Source organism: Myotis nattereri (assembly GCF_964212035.1).
Source record: "Myotis nattereri genome assembly, chromosome: X".
NCBI lineage: Eukaryota > Metazoa > Chordata > Mammalia > Chiroptera > Vespertilionidae > Myotis > Myotis nattereri.
Window position 1 is genome coordinate 93,298,363 of NC_138078.1, and position 20,330 is coordinate 93,318,692.

General features: G+C 39.8%; 1 protein-coding gene across 1 annotated transcript; it reads right to left on the reverse strand.

Annotated features, from left to right (window-relative positions):
* Nucleotides 1–402: 402 nt before the first annotated feature.
* Nucleotides 403–13,139, reverse strand: MORF4L2 (mortality factor 4 like 2). Its single transcript, XM_081115336.1, has 4 exons — nucleotides 13,055–13,139; nucleotides 11,571–11,642; nucleotides 3,937–4,039; nucleotides 403–1,954 (listed from the first exon to the last, which is right to left on the reverse strand). Exon 4 carries the CDS (start codon nucleotides 1,928–1,930, stop codon nucleotides 1,064–1,066), a length of 867 nt encoding a protein of 288 aa, XP_080971462.1. The 5' UTR covers nucleotides 1,931–1,954; nucleotides 3,937–4,039; nucleotides 11,571–11,642; nucleotides 13,055–13,139; the 3' UTR covers nucleotides 403–1,063.
* Between the last annotated feature and the right edge of the window lie 7,191 nt (nucleotides 13,140–20,330).

The window sequence follows — 20,330 nt, forward strand, 5'->3', positions numbered from 1 at the left end:
ATGACATTAATGCTGAAACTAGGGAAAGCTGCTTGTTATCCTTGCCCCCAAATCTACAAATATTTCTGACAGAGGGGGCTGCCCATGCTTCCTCTTATGGGAAAGAGCAAAGCATAAGTTTAAGGGACTGTTGTAATACCCACAAAATATCCTATTATACCCAGCCCAACTCATAGGGGCAAGAAGCAGAGACCAAAGATGGCTCTTCCAAGCAGCACTATAAAGTGATCCCACCTTAAGAAGCCACATTGAGAGGGGCAACTGGCTTGACAGGGCACACTCCAGGCTGCCACACCCAACAGAAAAAGGAATTCACCAGGAGTCAGAACATTGACACCACCCAGGTCTTTCCTGGGTCTGCTGACGAGTCAGTTTTAGTAATAAAGGCACAATGCAAATTACTTGCTTTGAAATTTAGAAACAAATTTTATTTAAGATCTGAAATACAGTTCCTAAAATATCAACTTCTCCAGAAAACCGTGGCTACACAATAATGCATTGCCTCTATCATGTTAGAACGTGCATTAGACTCAAATACAAAAACCATGAGACAAACCACCATCCTTCAACAATTTGAGCAAAGATAGAATGCCTAAGGAACAACATAGATGGACTTGCAGAGGATGGGCTGTTTTACTTCAAGCACCATTAAAAAAAGAGCACAAATGCAAGGGTTTTCAGGTATATACATTAAGTTGAACCTTTGGCACTAGGAATCAGGGCATTTTTATCACGTAGCATTAACACATAATTAGAAAATTGTGTAGTGTCAAAGGGATAGAACCACCAGCATTCAAGCAATGTTGTCAACTATGCAAGAAAATGTTCTACTGAATGTTTCTTTTTTTGTCTAATTACTGCGTACACTGGTAGCAATGTTGAAATGAGAAAAGGAGCTTGTACTCCTCCTTTTATTTTCTGTTTAAAACAAAACAGAAAAACTGAAATATAAGCCCTGTTATACAGTAACAATTTTAAAGGACATCAATTATACAAGAAAAAGACTAAGAACAAAAAGAGTGTTTACAGATACCAGACATAATAGTGAGTGGTCAGTAGACCCTCACAGGGCTTTGCGGTGGTACTCAGCCGAAGCTACTTTGTAATCACTGGCAGTAAACAGAGATGCAGCATTCTTTGCCAGATACTTTAGGAAATCATGCAAATAGCCCAACAATAATGCAAGGCTCTTCTCATCAAGGGGTGTATACGCCAGCATTGCTCCGATTCTTACAAATAATCTCAGTAGGTGTGGTGCTCCATAAACCTGGGACATGGGTGCATCAGGGTGAGCCAAGAGGATTTCAGCATACTGGGGCCTCTCAAATTTGTAGAGCAGCTGAGTGCCCAACATCACGTTGAAGTATTCTTTTATTCCCGCAACAACTTCATTCACTGCGTATTCCTTATTGTCGACATTTCCCTGCGATTTCTTGCAGCTTGCATACTCTTCTAGAATGGCATCTACATTTTTCTTAGCAGGAAGTTGAAACAGCTGCTTCTGCCTGGTAACTAAGTCCCAGTCCTCAACAAGCCATGGTTTTAATTCTTCAGGAATCTTCACTTTAACTTCCATTCTATTCTTAAATGCATCCTCGCTTTCAACAGTGGGGTCAGCCCGGGCTCTTTTCTTCCGAGGTGGCTGAGGGGCTTCGCTGGTACTGCCACCATCCCCATTTCCAGGAGTCTTCTGCTTGTTTTTTCTGGTCTTCCTCATGGATCCAGAAGGGGGATTCTCTGCAGAGCGACCCCCCCATCTACCCGGGAGGGCTGGTTCCAGATTCTTCTGCTGTGGACCAGCTGTCTTCTTTCCTGATGAGGCTCCCCTCATCTTACTTCTCTGCATATTGCTTCTAGTTGGTTTTTTGAAGTTGTCTTCTTCTGCAGGTTGTTGTCCACGAGTTTGAGAACCCTGCTTTCTGGAACTCATTCAACCCTGTTTTTATTTCAACCACTGTAATATATAAAGTATTTTACTTGGTTGTTTTCTATAGTGACCTTTAACACACTATGCTTCATAAAGGCCCATCAAAGCACAGTACATGCTACTCTCTTAGAATCTGAATTTCAGAACCATTTCTAAGTGACTTACTACCCCCCTCCCTTTATCCTCACTACCACCCACTACTTCATCAGACCTGCCCATAAATTCTTTTTTTTGATACCACCCAAGACAAAGGAATATAATTTTGGAGAAGAAAATAAATTAAGTGGGGAAGAAATTACAAAAGGCAGTGGAATTGAAATTCAAGACTTTTCAACAGGAAGAATGACAACAAGAAAGAAATAAGAAAGATTTACTTAACTGGAGGCAAAATGAGTAACAGTATAGGTTTCTGTAGAAGTCCAGGTAGACCTGAACTAGGATGATGAGTCAAGAGAAACTGAATACAGAATTTGGTAAATGAAGGAGAGGGAGGAGTCAAAAGTGGCTCTGCAATTTTAAACCTGGGTAATTAATGAATTAATAAAAGCACTGACTTTTAATGGTTACTTTGGAATCAGCAATAAAATAGGAAAAAGGTAATTCATCCATTCATTAATCTACTCAGTCAGCATACGTTACTGCATATCTGCTTCAGAACAGGTACTATGCTATGTGCTAGGGATTCAAATATTTAAAGTGACAATTATAAAACAAGGATAGTGGTGGGATTGCACAGTGGTGCAGCTACTATGGAAAACAGTATGAAGATACCTCAAAAAGTTAAAAACAGAACTACCAGGTAGCCCAGCAATTTCACTGATGGGTATTAATCTGAAGAAATGGAAAACACTAATTTGAAAAGAGATACGTATTTCTATGTTCATTGTGGCATTATTTATAATAGCTAAGATATGGAAGCAACCTAGGTGTCCATTGACAAATGGATAAAGATGTATATATATACCACATCTTTATTATTCAGCGATAAAAAGGAATGAAACCTTACCATTTGCAACAGCTTGGATGGATCTAGAGATTATGCTAAGTAAAATAACTCAGAGAAAGACAAATATCATGATTTCACTCATATGTGGAATCTAAAAAATAAAATCCATGAACAAAACAGAAAGAATCTCATAGGTGCAGAGAACAAACTGATGGCTACCAGATGGGAGGGGGTGGGAAGATGGGTGAAAAAGGTGAAGTGGATTAAGAAGTACAAATTACCAGTTAATAGGGAATATAGTCAGTAACTATATGTATGGTGTCAGATGGGTAGTAGACTTATGGCGATCACATCGTAAGGTATATACCTGTTTAATCACTATAATTAAAAAACAAATTAAAAATAAAAACAACAAGGTTAGTACAATAATAGCTATAAATAGGCTATTTCGGGAGCAAACAATAAATGGTGCATGATACACTTTCAAGATAGCTTGTTGGAAGAGATGATAAATTGGTGAGGGGGAAGTCAGTGATGATTCCAGGTACTGAGAATGGTCATTAGTATTATCACCAAATGAGACTACATCCAGAGGAGAAAATGGATTAGAGAAGAAAGAAGTTCAATGTTGGATCTAAGTGTGAGGTATTCAGTAAACATATGACTTTAAAGCTCAGGTGAGAGGTCAGAGCCAGAAATGGAGATCTGAGCCAAATGACTACACAGATGGTAGCAGAAATTATGAGAATCAATGAAATCATTCATGGAGAGGAAAGGAAGAAAAACTGAACCAAGTATGGGATTCTCAGAAAAAACACACAAAAAACTAGGAAAGAATATTTAAGAGGTGAGCAGAAAGAGACCACAGGTGAAACAAAGTGGTCAAAGTAGCCATAGAGGAATTAGGAGAATGTTGTTTTAGAAGCCAAATAGGTTGAGTTTCAATAAGGAAAAGGGACAATCTATAGTATAAAATGCAGTAGCAAGGGCTAGTAAGATATGATGAAAAATAGTGTTCTAAGATTCTTATAGTGTGACAAATGCAACAATTTCTTTGACTTACATAATCCTCTTTCTTCTTGGTCTTCTAAGAACTTCTAATGCTTTTCCAGATTGAATCTTATAGATCTTCTGGGATGGTATAGAAGGATGAGGTGGGAGACAACCTAGAAAGGAAAGCAAGTATCTGCAATGAAGACGAGTTTTTGTGAAACACAGAAAATAAAAATAATCTAATTATAAACACACAGTTTACAATTGTGGTATCAGGGAAAAAAACGAGTTCTGCTGTTAGACATCTATTTTAATTAGGCTCCACCTTACATGAGTAGTCAGGCCTTAGGCAAGATATGTAAACTTTTTCTCATCTATGGAATGTGGCAGATTACCTATAGCCTTCACAGGTTCATGTTAAGAATTTCATAAAATGATGTGATTAAACAGCTATCATATTACCTTGCAGGAATACCTGCACATGTTAACAAGGACATAAAGATGTTCATTGCAGGGATGTTTTTAAATACTGGAGAGCTGAAATACCTAATTATTCTTCAATAGGGATATGGCAATTTATTTTTATTTTTAATCCTGACCCGAGGATATTTTTCCATTGATTTTTAGAGAAAGTGGAAGAGAGAGGGCAAGACAGAGAAAAATCGATGTGAGAGAAACACATTGATTGATTGCCTACTGCATGAGTCCTGACCAGGGCCCAAGCGACACTCTATCCACACTGAGCCAAACCGGCTAGGGTGGGACGGCAATTTAAATTATGTATGCACACTATGGAAGAACATTCAAATGAATTAAGCAGAGACCCATGTACTGACATGGAAAGATGTTCGATTATATATTACTAGATGCCCAATGCATGAAATTCATGCAAGGGGCTTGGCCCCCACCTGCCCTTGCAGCCCCAGCTTCATCTGGAAGGATGTCCGGTCTAATTAGCATATTACGCTTTTATTATTACAGGTTAGGTAAATAGGCAGGTTGCATAATAGGTACAATAGGATCCCAAAGAGACAGTACAGGGAGAGAAATAAGCATCAGTCTCAATTCTAATATACAGTGTGATCCAATTTCTGCTGTAAGTCAATGTGTATAAGTGCAAGAAAAATATCTTGATAGAGAAATACCAGACTGTTACGGTCAGGGTAACCTCTGTGAAAGAATGGGGGATGGTGGACCAGGTTTCTCTGGTAACTACAACTTTCACCCACAGAAAAAGCCCTCTAGCCAACCTCTAGTTCTTTCTATTTTTTATTGTTTAAAGTTTTACATTTTTTACAAGTTTTCCTTTTTCCCCAATTGACCCCCCCCGCCCAGCCTTTCCCACCCCGGGCAAGCCCCCACTGCCCCAGTGTCTGTGTCCATTGCCAACCTCCAGTTCTTAAGACAACATGGGCAGGTGTCAGGGAAGCCCCAAGGGGGAAATAAAGATATAAGCAATGCTAGAAAGCTGCAGCTCTGAATCAGGGAAGCCAGTTATTGGGAATAAAGGCCTGGGGCTAATGCTTTCATTAAACAAATGATATCCGAAAGGGCACAAAGTTCTGAGCAGAAATTAAAGGGCAACTGTGGACCTCAGCATCAAAATCTGTGAATACAGAAAATGACCCTCTGGGAATCTGTGAAGGATCAGTGACCAGTGTGGCATGACATTATATTGTAAACTATCATGCTTACAAAATAATTTTTTTCTAAAAAGAATCATAGTTGAGTAATATAGGTGAAATTCAAAAAAACCACCTAGGGGCTAATATAGTACAGAGCTTCCATAAACAAGGGAATAGTTAATCTATAAATTAGAGAAAAGAAGATGGGCCAGTGCCAACCAGACTGTAGAACATACAGAAGTAAAGCCAGATTGGACAGTAAACGGTTTTGGAAGGCACATTGGTCATCCGCAATTACTTAGTGAGGAGGAACTTAAGAATGATAGCTGAACGTATTAGTATCTATTTTTTTCTTTTTTAAAAATATATTTTATTGATTTTTCACAGAGAGGAAGGGAGAGAGATAGAAAGTTAGAAACATCGATGAGAAAGAAACATCGATCAGCTGCCTCCTGCACATCTCCCACTGGGGATGTGCCCGCAACCCAGGTACATGCCCTTGACCGGAATCGAACCTGGGACCCTTCAGTCCGCAGGCCGACGCTCTATCCACTGAGCCAAACCGGTTTCGGCCGTATTAGTATCTATTATGTGTGTACTGGTATGCATAAAACTACAAAAAGAATTCTACCTGGCTCTCATTAGTGGGTGAGTTCTGTCATTCTCTACAAATGCTTGTATCTTTTACATACAGTCCCAAGTTGAAGTGAAATATCTGACACTGCACAGAAAATAGCTGTACCACTAGTCAAGGTTTGTGCCCAATGAATAAAGCCAGGGAAGCTGCCTTTCTAAAGAATTGTCTCAGCACCTTTATTTTCACCTGAGTATCCTACAGATCAAGCAATTATTATTACCTGTGAGCCAGAAGCCAGGCAAATATAAGGAATACCCATCCTTTTGATTGACTGGTTCTTACTTGTCACAGAAGTTTATGGATAGCCTTACTCAGGTCACTGCACTCTACCTCTATGGATCGGTGACAGATGTGCTGGGCACATCCTTCATTTATTTATTTTTTATTTTTTAAAAAATATATTTTATTGATTTTTCACAGAGAGGAAGGGAGAGAGATAGAGAGCTAGAAACATAGATGAGAGAGAAACATCGATCAGCTGCCTCCTGCACATCTCCCACTGGGGATGTGCCCGCAACCCAGGTACATGCCCTTGACCGGAATCGAACCCGGGACCCTTCAGTCCGCAGGCCGACGCTCTATCCACTGAGCCAAACCGGTTCCGGCCACATCCTTCATTTAAAAAGTTGGCACTTTATGCCCTAACCGGTTTGGCTCAGTGGATAGAGCATTAGCCTGAGGACCGAGGGGTCCAGGGTTCGATTCCAGTCAAGGGCATGTACCTTGGTTGCAGGCACATCCCCAGTGGGAGGTGTGCAGGAGGCAGCTGATCAATGTTTCTCTCTCATCCATGTTTCTAACTCTCTATTCCTCTCCCTTCCTCTCTGTAAAAAAATCAATAAAATATATTTTTTTATAAAAAGACCATTTCTTTAAAAAGTTGGTACTTTATAGTGTTTTATTTTGAAGCAACACCTATGTCCCTGGTGGGTATACTATAGTGAGTCAAAGTGAGGTGATTCAACTAATGGGGGGAATGGAGGCACAATTTAGGGATAAGTTGTCAAATAATTTTTTACTTATCTTCTGTAGGTCAAGCTCAGGCATTATGAAAACATATCTGTATGTTTGCCTTAATTGTCTACCTTAAATTTTTGTGTAAATACTCATTTAAACAGAGATGAGCTCCTACTGGACATCAAATCTCAGATCTTCCCTTTAAAAAAATTTGCTATTTCCGCCCCCTCAATTTATCCTGTAATTAAAGCATTTCATATTATTCCTGTAAGTTTCCCAGATGCAAATTTACTGGGTCAAGAGGTAATATGTTGCCAAATTACTTTCCCCAAAAGTTTTCCCAATTTCCCATCTCATACTCTGGTCAAATAGCACTGGCTATTTGGCTATTTTCATTTAATTTGTAAATTTGGTAACGAAAATGGGTTTAGTTTTTCACTTTGCATTTATTAATGTTTTAAACATTTAAAAAATGTGTCTATTGGCCATTTATATTTTAGTTCTTGCTCTTTGCCATTTTTTCTTTAAAAAAATATTTATTGAAAGTATTATGTATGTCTTCCTTCCCCCACTGACCCAATTATTAGTGATTCCAACACTTATAGTTCAGACATTTTACGTCTGATGTTGGTTAAGTTTTATATGATGAAATATGTAGTTTTCCCTTTCATTAAGTTTAAAAATTAAGATGCCATACTTTTATGGATTTTATATTTTAATTCCTTAATCTACCCAGAATTTATTATGTAAATTATGGACTGAAAATCTATATACTTTTCCACAATTTATTTTGTGGCACCAATTATTGAGTAATCTTTACTTTATACACCTATGAATACCAAATACATAAAGATGAAGGCATTCTCCTTACCACATCCCCTCCCCAATCCCAGAATGATTTCATATCTTTTTATGTACACATTTACACAAATAACATACCTTTAAAACTAAGTGTGTATGTTATACACATAAGTGGACATATATCATGCATTAACTTGGTCTTGACAAAGTGAAATACATATTGCTCTGCAACTTTTCTCATGGACCTCCTTCTGTCTGCATATACCTAGCTCATGCTTTTTAATATCCCCATAATTCTATAATTTCTACAGAGCATAATTTTATCAGTCCCATATTAACATACAGAGCATACTTTAACCAGTCCCATATCAATACTTCATTATTATAGAAATGCTGTAACAGACATCAGTGTAAGATATATTAGAGCATTAGGAAGTGGAAACTGTTCAAAGGATTTGCTAATTTCTTTGATGAGATAGAGGCAAATTACTTTGTAAAGAACTGCTTTAATTTGCACTCCCAGCAAAAATGTAAAAGTTCGTTCATCCACACCTTCAGCAACACTGGATAAACATTTTAAAGAAAAATTTGTTTGTCTGTTTTTTTGGGGGGAACGGACGATCTAAAAAGATACTTTATTTGAATTTGTGTAATATTGAGCATTTTTTCATATATATCCTTTTCTTATGTAAATATTTTGGCCCCTTTTCTACTAGGTTATTTCTTTTATTGATTCGTAATGATTAAATACTAAGTTTCTTTTGGTATGTTGGAAATATTTTGTCCAAACTGTCAATGTGTCAACCTTTTCATTTGTGAACTTTGGCATTTATGTCATGCCTAGGAAAAATGCTCCCAAAGAGTGGTTTAAAAATAATTTCCTATATTATTATTTTTTAGTTTCTTCCTAATATATAACAAATTTTCCCCAATATTAGAGTCCATCCTTTCCCCACTGATTTGATATGCTATTATAACATTCTAAATTCCTATAGGTATATGGGTCTCTTTTAAGGTACTCTCTTCCCAGTAATTTTTGATTGTTCAATTAAAAATATTTTTATTGATTTCAGAGAGGAAGGGAGAGGGAAAAAGGGATAGAAACATCAGTGATGAGAGAGAATCATTGATTAGCTGCCTCCTGCATGCCCCCTACTAGAGATCAAACCTGAGACCAGGGCATGTGCCCCGACCAGGAATCGAATTGTGACCTCCTGGTTCATAGGTTGACACTCAACCAATGAGCCACACCAGCTGGGCTGATTATTCAATTTTTAAAGTTATCAGTTTCTAGGTTATCTGTTCTGTCACAGCAATATGTCTGTTCTCACACCAGTATCACATTGGTTTGATTATCATAGTTTAAAGCCATAAATGTTGCCCTAGAGCAGGGGTGTAGGGAACCCTGTTTTTGCTAAGGGCCATTTGGATATTTAGTAGTATAACACCATTCACTCAATATAAATTTATGTTGCTATGAAAAAAAAGCTCCTAGATTTATTGAATTTCAAGTCCTTCCTGTGGTTGCTTTGGCAGGGCCAGATCAAATGATTTTGCATGATTTTGTAGGCCTTACACAGCCGGACGTTCCCCACCCCTGCCCTAGGGTAACATTTGTAAATGAATTCCAAGGATGTTCCATGCAGTATTATTTGAAGTAGAAAAACACTGGACTTTAGCTAGAGGACTATCAATAGTGATTTGGCAAAATAAAAGATGGTTTATCCATTATATGGACTATCATGCTAGTTAAAGGAATGCCACTATGAAAGGAATAAAATAGAATTCTATGAATGGACATGAAGACACCCTAAACAATTTGATTAAAAATAGCAAGTTGCATCCTAGCCTGTTTGGCTCAATGGATAGAGTGTCAGCCTGTGGACTGAAGGGTCCTGGTTTGATTCCCATCAAGGGCACATACCTCGTTTGCAAGCTGGATCCCCAGCCCTGGTTGGGGTGTGTGGGGGAGGCAACCAATCAATGAGTCTCTCTCACATGATGTTTCTCTCTCTGTCTCTCCCTCTCCCTTCCACTTTCTCTAAAAATCAATGGAAAAACATCCTCCGGTGAGGATTAACAACAACAACAAAATAGCAAGTTGCACAACAGTACCTATAGTGTGATAGCACATTTAAGTAAAGCAATATTTTATATATATCCATACACATTTTAAAACAGGTATATAACTTAGAGATCTAGAAGGAAATATAACAACTTAGAGATTTAGAAAGAAACAGAACTGATAATAATTGTTAATTCTGGGAAGAGTAAGAGAATTGGGGTGGTGAGAAAAGGAAATCTCAATCTACTCTGCAATATTTAAAATTTTTGTATTAAAAGGAGAATGTAATCACATATACATTCTGTGACTAAAAATTTATATTTAAATATACATATTTAATCCAGTGTTTTTCTGACCTATTCTTATCCATGGATTTCACATATAGCTAGCCTTTTAATTATCACGGTGTACCATGTATTTTGTAGGCATAGCATTCAGACTGGTTTCCCTCCCTCCTTATAGTCTTGCCCATCCTCAAAGGCCAGGTCAAGTTTCTTTTTCTCCTAGAGTCTTTCTCCATTTCCGGCTACTCTGGCTCTTGCCCTCTCTGAGCTCCTACTGGCCTAACAGTCCACCTCCCTCCCTTTATTCCTTAATCATTCTCAAATGGTGTCCTGTATAGGGGTTTTGTGCCTACGCATCTATTGCATGTTTTCTACCAGGTAGTGCCCTCTTCTGCAACCTAGCTTTCAGAAAATAAAAAAATAAAAGGAATATATAGTGATTCCATAGGAAAATGAAACTGTTGAGACCGAAAAACCTTCCTTTATCCCTTCATGCAAGTGATGGGCCATTCAGAAATGAAGACTCCAAATACTAACATTTTTATGTATGGGTCTAAAGCCAAAAACGAGTATGAACATCTCCAATAGTTTGTTGGAACAAACCTTTAAATGCACCTATATGTGTCACTTACATTGATATCAAATCTCTCCTGGATCTTGGGACTACTTTATGTGTCACAGATTTTTTTGAATCTAAGACAAAGGATGAGTAATATAAAAGCTGCTAGTAGACTGAATATGGTTATAATTTGCTGGTTAAAATTATAGTTTCTGGAAATGCCCTTATCAATAGACTCAATATCTTTCTGGATTGTTAGGATGAATCAGAAGTTATAATTTCAGAATTCAGTTCTAGAAACCAACAGTATTAATTTTTTTTACAATTCCAAAAAGAGGTATCCACTGCTTTTAGAAGTGTACCAGAAGTACTAATAGAACCATAATTATTAATAAATCAAACACTTAACTAGTGTCAAGCATTGTCCTGATACTTTCAGGTTTTAAATTCAGGAAGTCAGTATTTGTTCTTAACCACTAAATTATGCTGCATACTGGATGTCACAAAGAAAAACAATACATAAATGTATGGAACTATTAGGGATCAACTGTAGTATCTTTTATTATTAAGGAATATAAGATTACACAGCCCTCTTGTTTTTTAGGTACTTTATGTACTGGAAGCACCAATGGACTCAGCTCCATCTGTCCCTTCTTAGAATGGAGTGCTTTCCCAGATAGATACTTACTAATATTTAAAATATTCCTGGACAGTAAAGAAGGTTATGTGGAATTATCTTGTTTGAGAACAGAGGCCAGGAGAAGGGAGGCACTTACCCAAGATTCTGTAATCAGGATCAGGCCTTCTGATCCTTACTATGCAGCAAACTTAGCTTTTCTGATAATGGCCTAGAAGGTCAAACAAGGGGACAGGAAAGGACATAAAAAAAGATATGAGATGATGGTTTTCTCCTCCTCCATCAAGCATTGCATTTTATCACACACAAAGGACAGCAAAGCTGATAAATAATGTACAAGTGTTTCTTTTTCCTTCCTTGTGGTTACATTTTCAAATGTACTTTAGTGTACATTTATCCTGATTTTTGAGAAAGTAATTTGTTTTTGCTTTTTTTTTTTTTTTACTTTTTATTAAGGAAAATTTCAAATGGTTAAAAATGTACAGGGAATATTATAAACCCTTTCAAATCTATCATCCAGCTTCAACAATTACCAACTGAAGGCCATCTTGTTTCATCCCTAACCCCACCCACTGCTCCCCCTAACTCCGATTTTTTTTTAAAGCTCACAAAATAGCTGACCTTCTGTATTTTATTATGGAAAATTTCATACATATACCAAGGAAGACAATAGTATAAGGAACCCTATATGCCCATCACTCAGCTTAAACGATTATTAATTTAGGGCCAATTTTGTTTTATCTATACCCCTCCCCACTTCTGGGATTATTTTGAAACAAATCTTAGTCATCAATGTATTTTGATGCCCATCCCTGACATTTTTAAAATTTAATCCGTATTTTCATTTATATCTCTGTAAGATAAAAGACAATTTGAAAACAGAACCACCATACCATTATAACCTCTAAAAAAATCGGCATCAATTCCTTAAAAGCACATAAAATATCAAATCCATCTTCAGATTTTCCCGATGTATTTCAAACAGCTTTTTATTTTAATGTCGGTGTGTTTGAATCAGGATCCAAACAAGGCCTACTCATCGCATGTGGTTCATCTCCAGCTCGCTCTCCTTCTCCATCTCTTTCTCCCCCCTCCCCCATTTTTTTTTAAACTTTTCAATATGGAAAATTCCAACCCCCGCTATTCTGAGCTAATTTCCAAATAGTACATTATTTCATCAGTAAAGACTGATATATCGCTCTTATAGCTCTAATTTCTTCTAGGAAAGAAATCAATGGGCAAGAAAAGCACTATAATGAACGAATTTACATAATTTATGTTTTTTTCCTCATTCTGTTAACGCGGATTTTTCTCTCCACAATAATACCTACTATCTTTTGGAGCTAGGCTTCCTATTAAATGCCTTATACTCTCTAACATACAGTACACGCTTCTGAGGTACACGCTTCTGAGGTACACGTCTCTGAGGTAAAGACTTATTATCACCATTTCACAAACATGGAAACCGAGACACAGAAAGAACAGGAGCCAGCCCGAGCTGGGCGTTGGCGTCGGAACCTGAATTCAGCCTTGCCCTATCGTGAAACCATTAGTTAATCTTCTCTATATACACGGCGAGAAGAGAAAATCGTCAACCCTTCCTCCCCACCCCCACCCTGAAACCTGAAATGGGAATCCACTTCTTCCCAGCAGCGGACGTGTGATCACCGCCGTCCCTCCAACAGCCATAGTAAAGCCAGGTTTCTCTGGCAACTGATATCCATAGGCAGACACGTCACCCAGGAGGCGGGCTTATACCCTTCAGCCAATCGCAACCGTCTTTTCTAAGTTTTAGAATGTTCCATAACCAAATGATTGGACGAGGCCCATACGTCACAACGTCACAACGATACTTCGCCGCAGTAAACGGGGGGGTGCTAGCAACCTGCTTCTTCACGGTTAAGGATTGAAGCAAACCAGTCGCCATCCTCCTTAGTGTGGGCCCTGGCCAATAACACTCGTCCTCTTAGGTTCTTAGCCCGCCCTCCAAAAGCGCGACAGTCGGTGGGTCAGAAGTCTATAGGGCAGGGTGTTCACGTGGCCTATTTTCACGACCCAGAGTTCCCCAGAATAGGTTTTTTTTTTTTTTTTTTTTTCCTGCAGGGAGGCATTATGGGGGCTTTTTTCCCCATTGGGAAAGGAAGTGTCTACGTGGCCTACGGAAACAGGATGGGCGGAAATGAGCTATGCTTCCCGCGAGTGGGGAAGCGCGAGGTCAAATCTGCGGCCACACCCCCGAACCACTTGCGCAACTCTTGGGAGTGAAAAAAGGCAGAGTACGGATTTTGATGTGTGTGTGAGTGGGGACGGTGGGTGCTGCGGGCGCGTGGTGGTGAGGCCAGTATGAATGTGCGCGGGCGAGCTCGCCAGGCTTTGGGGATGGGGTGTGCGCGCCAACCCTCCTGGCGCTGAGGCGGTGGGTGTGCGCAGGCGCGCGCCGCTAACGTTGGGGCCGGTTTGTGTCCGGGAGCGAGGGCGTGCGTTTGTGCGTGCGCGTGCGTGTGTGTAGGCGCTCATGCGTGCTCAATAGGGAGCATTATGTTCTTTTATTTTTGAAAATTGTTTTAATGAAAAACATAATAATTAAGCCAAGGCGATCATACCAAAAGTAATGGGCCTTTGGTAGAACTATTTCCATCTCCCCTATAATTTAATTTTAGAGCCTAAAAATGCACTTTCTTCCCACATTCTTCTTTTGTGCCACAATCCTGTTCTAAACCATAGCTTTCCGATGGGTAAGAGCCAAATCCTCGCATTCACATCTTAGCAAGCCCAAGGAGCAGCTTCTTTCCTGTTCTCTAGTATCTTTCTCCTCCCTCCCTGCTCCCTACCCCTCCGCTTCTTGCAAAGTTGCGTGCAATTATGGCACAAAATTTTCTGCTGAGAATATCTACTAGTATATAGACAGCCTTCCCCTCCACTATGGACTCCGAATTCCAATGGGGGCTGAAGCTTTCACTTTTTCGTCCTGATTTTCAAGCACAGTGCATTTCAGGCAACTACGCACTCGGTTAATTTTCAAGATAATTCTGTGAGGTTTATACCTCTTGAGTTTGCCACCAGATGCCGCCAAACCCCAGCAAAGGATTGGTTGTTTGGTACCTGGAATGATTGTGTGTGTGTGTGTGTGTGTGTGTGTGTGTGTGTGTGTAGTCATTTATTGCTAGGGAAAAATCAAACTAACTTCCATAAATAGTCCTACCAGGCAGGGGACTATGGCCCCTATATCCAAATGTTTTTCCTGGTTTCTTTTTTAAAAAATTTCTTTATTGATTAAGGTATTACATATGTGTCCTAATCCCCCCATTACCCCCCCCCCCCCCACACACACACCTATGCCCTCATCCCCCTGTTGTCTGTGTCCATTGGATAGGCCTATATGCATGCATATAAGTCCTTTGGTTGCTCTCTCCCCCTTAGCCCCACCCGCCCCTACCTTCTCTCTGAGGTTTGACGGTCTGACCCATGCTTCTCTGTCTCTGGATCTGTTTTTGTTCATCAGTTTATGTTGGTCATTATATTCCATAAATGAGTGAAATCATGTGATATTTATCTTTCTCTGACTGGTTTCTTCTTAAGAAAAGGAACACCGTTTCCCCTCCATCCTGTCTTCTTTTTTCTTTGCCTTTTTTGAGGGGGAGGGTTCACCCCAGGGACTGATGCTGATGAAAATTCTAACCCTTTCTGTGCACCTTTTCAAATACCCAACCCCCATCCACACTCCTCTCCCCACCAAATTGTTTGGTCAGTAAAGACATATAAGAACTTGGACCCTGGTATTAAAAACTGATCTTTTCCTCTTGAAAATTTGTATTAGATATGAGTTTATACCCTATATTCTGTAGTGGTACTGCTAAACCTTATTATGTCTTTGGAGTCAGAGATCTAATTTTAAACCCCATTGCACCACTTACTAGCTTTGAGGCCATGGGCAAATGGTTTCTGTTCTGTGATCCTTAGGTTGTTGCATGCTTTATATATTTTAGGTGCTGTGTCATATCCTTCATATGGATATTGTTTTTTTTTTTAAATTAAATCTTTATTGTTCAGATTATTACATTTGTTCCTCTTTCCCCCCCCCATAACTCCCCTCCTCCCAGTTCTCGCCCCACCCTCCACCCTCACTCCCCACCCACTGTCCTCATCCATAGGTGCACGATTTTTTTCCAGTCTCTTCCCGCATCTCCCACACCCCTTTCCCCCCCAAGAATAGTCAGTCCATTCCCTTTCTATGTCCCTGATTCTATTATAATCACCAGTTCATTCTGTTCATCAGATTATTCACTTGATTCTTAGATTCACTTGTTGATAGATGCATATTTGTTGTTCATAATTTGTATCTTTACCTTTTTCTTCCTCTTCCTCTTCTTAAAGGATACCTTTCAGCATTTCATATAATACTGGTTTGGTGGTGATGAACTCCTTTAGCTTTTCCTTATCTGTGAAGCTCTTTATCTGACCTTCAATTCTGAATGATAGCTTTGCTGGATAAAGTAATCTTGGTTGTAGGTTCTTGGTATTCATCACTTTGAATATTTCTTGTCACTCCCTTCTGGCCTGCAAAGTTTCTGTTGAGAAATCAGCTGACGGTCGTATGGGTATTCCCTTGTAGGTAACTGAGTTTCTTTCTCTTACTGTTTTTAAGATTCTCTCTTTATCTTTTGCTCTTGGCATTTTAATTATGATGTGTCTTGGTGTGGTCCTCTTTGGATTCCTTTTGTTTGGGGTTCTCCGCGCTTCTTGGACCTGTAAGTCCATTTCTTTCACCAGGTAGGGGAGGTTTTCTGTCATTATTTCTTCAAATAGGTTTTCAATATCTTGCTTTCTCTCATCTTCTGGCACCCCTATAATTCTGATGTTGGTATGCTTGAAGCTGTCCCAGAGGCTCCTTACACTATCCTCGCATTTTTGGATTCTTTTTTCATTCCGCCCCTCCGGTTGGGTGTTTTTTGCTTCCTCGCATTTCAAATCATTGACTTGATTCTTGCGCTCCTCTGGTCTGCTGTCGGGAGTCTGTATAATATTCGTTATTTCAGTCCGTGTATGCTTAATTTCTAGTTGGTTCCCCAATATAACATCGAGGGTCTCATTAGTTTTCTTGTAGATCTCATTAAGTTTATCGGCGGCTTCTAAACAGTTCTTGAGAGACCTTAAAAGTGTGGTTCTGAACTCTATATCTTCCATTGACAATTTTGTCCTGTTTCTTTGTCTCCGCATTTTGTTATGCTTTCTTGGTGCACCCCCTAGTGGTCTTTGTGCGCAGTCTTGTAGTTAAGCCTTGATTGTTGTAGCTAATACCAGGGAGGGTTTGACCTCCAGGCCAAGTGGCTGTGAGAATCATCTGTGTCTGCAGTGAGAGAACTTCTGTCCTCTAGGGAGGTGCTAATCTAGCCTTTGCCTGAGGCTATCCGGCAAATGGCTCTGTGCAGGGCTTGGGCAGGGCGGGTCGCACAGGATCAACAGGGTGGGCCGGAGAGAGCAGTTATGGCGGCTCTCAGTCCTGTCCCCAGGGGCTCTGCTTCTCTGAGTCCCAGCACCCACTGCAAACCTCGGAGAGAAAGCTGCACTCGCTCTGACCGAAGCCAGACAGTCCTGCTTCTCCCGTTTGAGTCTGGGTCCCTAAAGACTCGCTTGTATCTGGAGCTCAGAGTCTGTGACTCCCTCCCGATTGAAAACGCCAACCGCGCCCTCCCCTCCGCCGCCAGCCCGCTCCGCGCACTCCGCACCTCAGAATTTGACTTCAGCACTGCACCTCCTCTGAGTGTCCGTATGCGTTCCTCTTTCCTCCTAGTTGTAGGACTTCCACTCAGCCAGCGTTCCTGTGGTTCTGGGTGATGTCCGTTCCATTTTTTAGTTTCACTTTTGAAGTAGTTGTTCAAGGCAGCAAACTCCGGTGTTAACCTATTCCGCCATCTTGGTTCTCCCCTCATATGGATATTCTTTTTATTACTCACAAAATTCTTATTAGATGGGTACTAATACTTCACAATCAAACAGCAAAATTTATATCTCTTAGTTATCAGTCATATATGTGTGCATATGCACACACACACACACACACACACACACTCACTGGGGAGGGGAGCTGGATTTAGAACCGTGGTTCAGAAGTGTTTTCCAGACACCTCAGTAGTATCATTATCACCTTTCAGGAAGTTATAAGATTCAGATTCTTAGACTCCATCTCAAACGAAATTCTAGGGGTAGAGTGTGGCTGTGTTCTAATGAATTTCTGGTGATTCTAATGCACACTGAAGTTAGAACCACTGCTTTGGAGGGCAGAGATGCAATGCTTATTTTGTATGCTCCACTAGAGGGTGCTATAGAATGTGAAGTAAAATAATAAATGATGTATATGTTTTATTGAGACACCTTGCATATTATCAGTCCTGTTACACAAGTTAAGAACTAATATGTAGAGGTGTCAAATTATTTTCTCAGTGCAGTATGAGAATCAGGATATGAATTTTACCTGCTTCTAGAGCCCAAACCCTTGACAGTACTCTGTTGTTCAGTCATAATAGCTTGTCATTCTGGGTGTCAAAATACATTACAATACCCTTGTTTTCTGCTTTGGCTAATGTTGACTAGAGTGTCAATAACAGGGTAGGAAAGAAAACTAAATAAATGGAAATAGTTTGATGATTTCATACCCTTCCTCATATCCATTCTACAATAAGATATCATATAAAAGATCATAAATGTTTCCCTTCTTGCTTTAATATTTTCCAAATTCTCTCTCTCTGCCCTGCATTTATTTTATTTTATTTTTAATTTCTTTATTGGTTAAGGTATTACAAATGTGTCCTCATCCCCCCATTAACCCCCAACCTCCCCCCTCCCCCCCCCACACACACTCATGTTCTCATCCCCCTGTTGTCCATGTCCATTGGTTTGGCTTATATGCATGCATACAAGTCCTTTGGTTGATCTCTTCCCCTTACCCCCACCCTCCCCTACTTTCCCTCTGGGGGTTGATAGTCTGATTGCTGTTTCTTTGTCTTTGGATCTGTCCCTGTTCATCAGTCTATGTAGTTCTCTATATTCCACAAATGAGTGAGATCCTGTGGTATTTATCTTTCTCTGACTGGCTTATTTCGCTTAGCATAATGCTCTCCAGTTCCATCCATGCTGTTGCAAATGGCAAGAGTTCCTTCTTTTTTACCGCAGCTTAGTATTCCATTGTGTAGACGTACCATAGTTTTTTAATCCACTCATCTGCTGATAGGCACTTAGGCTGTTTCCAGATCTTAGCTATGGTGAATTGTGCTGCTGTGAACATAGGGGTGCATATATCCTTTCTGATTGGTGTTTCTGATTTCTTGGGATATATTCCTAGGAGTGGGATCACTGGGTCAAATGGGAGTTCCATTTTTAGTTTTTTTTTGAGGAAACTCCATACTGTTTTCCACAGTGGCTGCACAAGTCTGCATTCCCACCAGCAGTGCAGAAGGGTTCCTTTTTCTCCACATCCTCTCCAACACTTGTTGTTTGTTGATTTGTTGATGATAGCCATTCTGACAGGTGTGAGATGATACCGCATTGTTGTTTTGATTTGCATCTCTCGTATAATTAGTGACTTTGAGCATGTTTTCATATGTCTTTCGGCCTTCTGTACGTCCTCTTTCGAAAAGTGTCCATCTAGGTCCATTGCCCATTTTTTTTCTTTTTAAATTAAATCTTTATCGTTCAGATTATTACATTTGTTCCTCTTCCCACCCCCCCCCCCCCGTAACTCCCCTCCTCCCAGTTCCCACCCCACCCTCCGCCCTCACTCCCCACCCACTGTCCTCATCCATAGGTGCACGATTTTTTTTCCAGTCTCTTCCCCCATCCCCCACACTCCTTTCCCCCTCAAGAATAGTCAGTCCATTCCCTTTCTATGTCCCTGATTCTATTATAATCACCAGTTCATTCTGTTCATCAGATTATTTATTCACTTGATTCTTAGATTCACTTGTTGATAGATGCATATTTGTTGTTCATAATTTGTATCTTTACCTTTTTCTTCCTCTTCCTCTTCTTAAAGGATACCTTTCAGCATTTCATATAATACTGGTTTGGTGGTGATGAACTCCTTTAGCTTTTCCTTATCTGTGAAGCTCTTTATCTGACCTTCACTTCTGAATGATAGCTTTGCTGGATAAAGTAATCTTGGTTGTAGGTTCTTGGTATTCATCACTTTGAATATTTCTTGCCACTCCCTTCTGGCCTGCAAAGTTTCTGTTGAGAAATCAGCTGACAGTCATATGGGTATTCCCTTGTAGGTAACTGAGTTTCTTTCTCTTGCTGCTTTTAAGATTCTCTCTTTGTCTTTTGCTCTTGGCATTTTAATTATGATGTGTCTTGGTGTGGTCCTCTTTGGATTCCTTTTGTTTGGGGTTCTCTGCACTTCCTGGACTTGTAAGTCTATTTCTTTCACCAGGTAGGGGAAGTTTTCTGTCATTATTTCTTCAGATAGGTTTTCAATATCTTGCTCTCTCTCATCCTCTGGCACCCCTATAATTCGGATGTTGGTACGCTTGAAGCGGTCCCAGAGGCTCCTTACACTGTCTTCGTATTTTTGGATTCTTTTTTCATTTTGCTTTTCCGGTGGGTGTTTTTTGCTTCTTCGTATTTCAAATCTTTGACTTGAATCTTGTGATCCCCTGGTCTGCTGTTGTGAGTCTGTATAATATTCTTTATTTTAGTCAGTGTATGCTTAACTTCTAGTTGGTCCTTTATCACAACATCGAGGATCTCATTAGATTTCTTGTACATCTCATTACGTTTATCAGCAGTCTCTAGAAGACTCTTGAAAGACCTCAAAAGTGTGGTTTTGAATTCTATATCCAGCAGTCTGCTTTCCTCCAGTTCTGTCATCTGTGTCCTGTTTCTTTGTCTCGGCATTTTTTATGCT

What these genes read in the sequence shown, in the direction of transcription:
- MORF4L2 (XM_081115336.1), bottom strand. Translation starts at nt 1,930, where the DNA reads ATGAGTTCCAGAAAGCAGGGTTCTCAAACTCGTGGACAACAACCTGCA.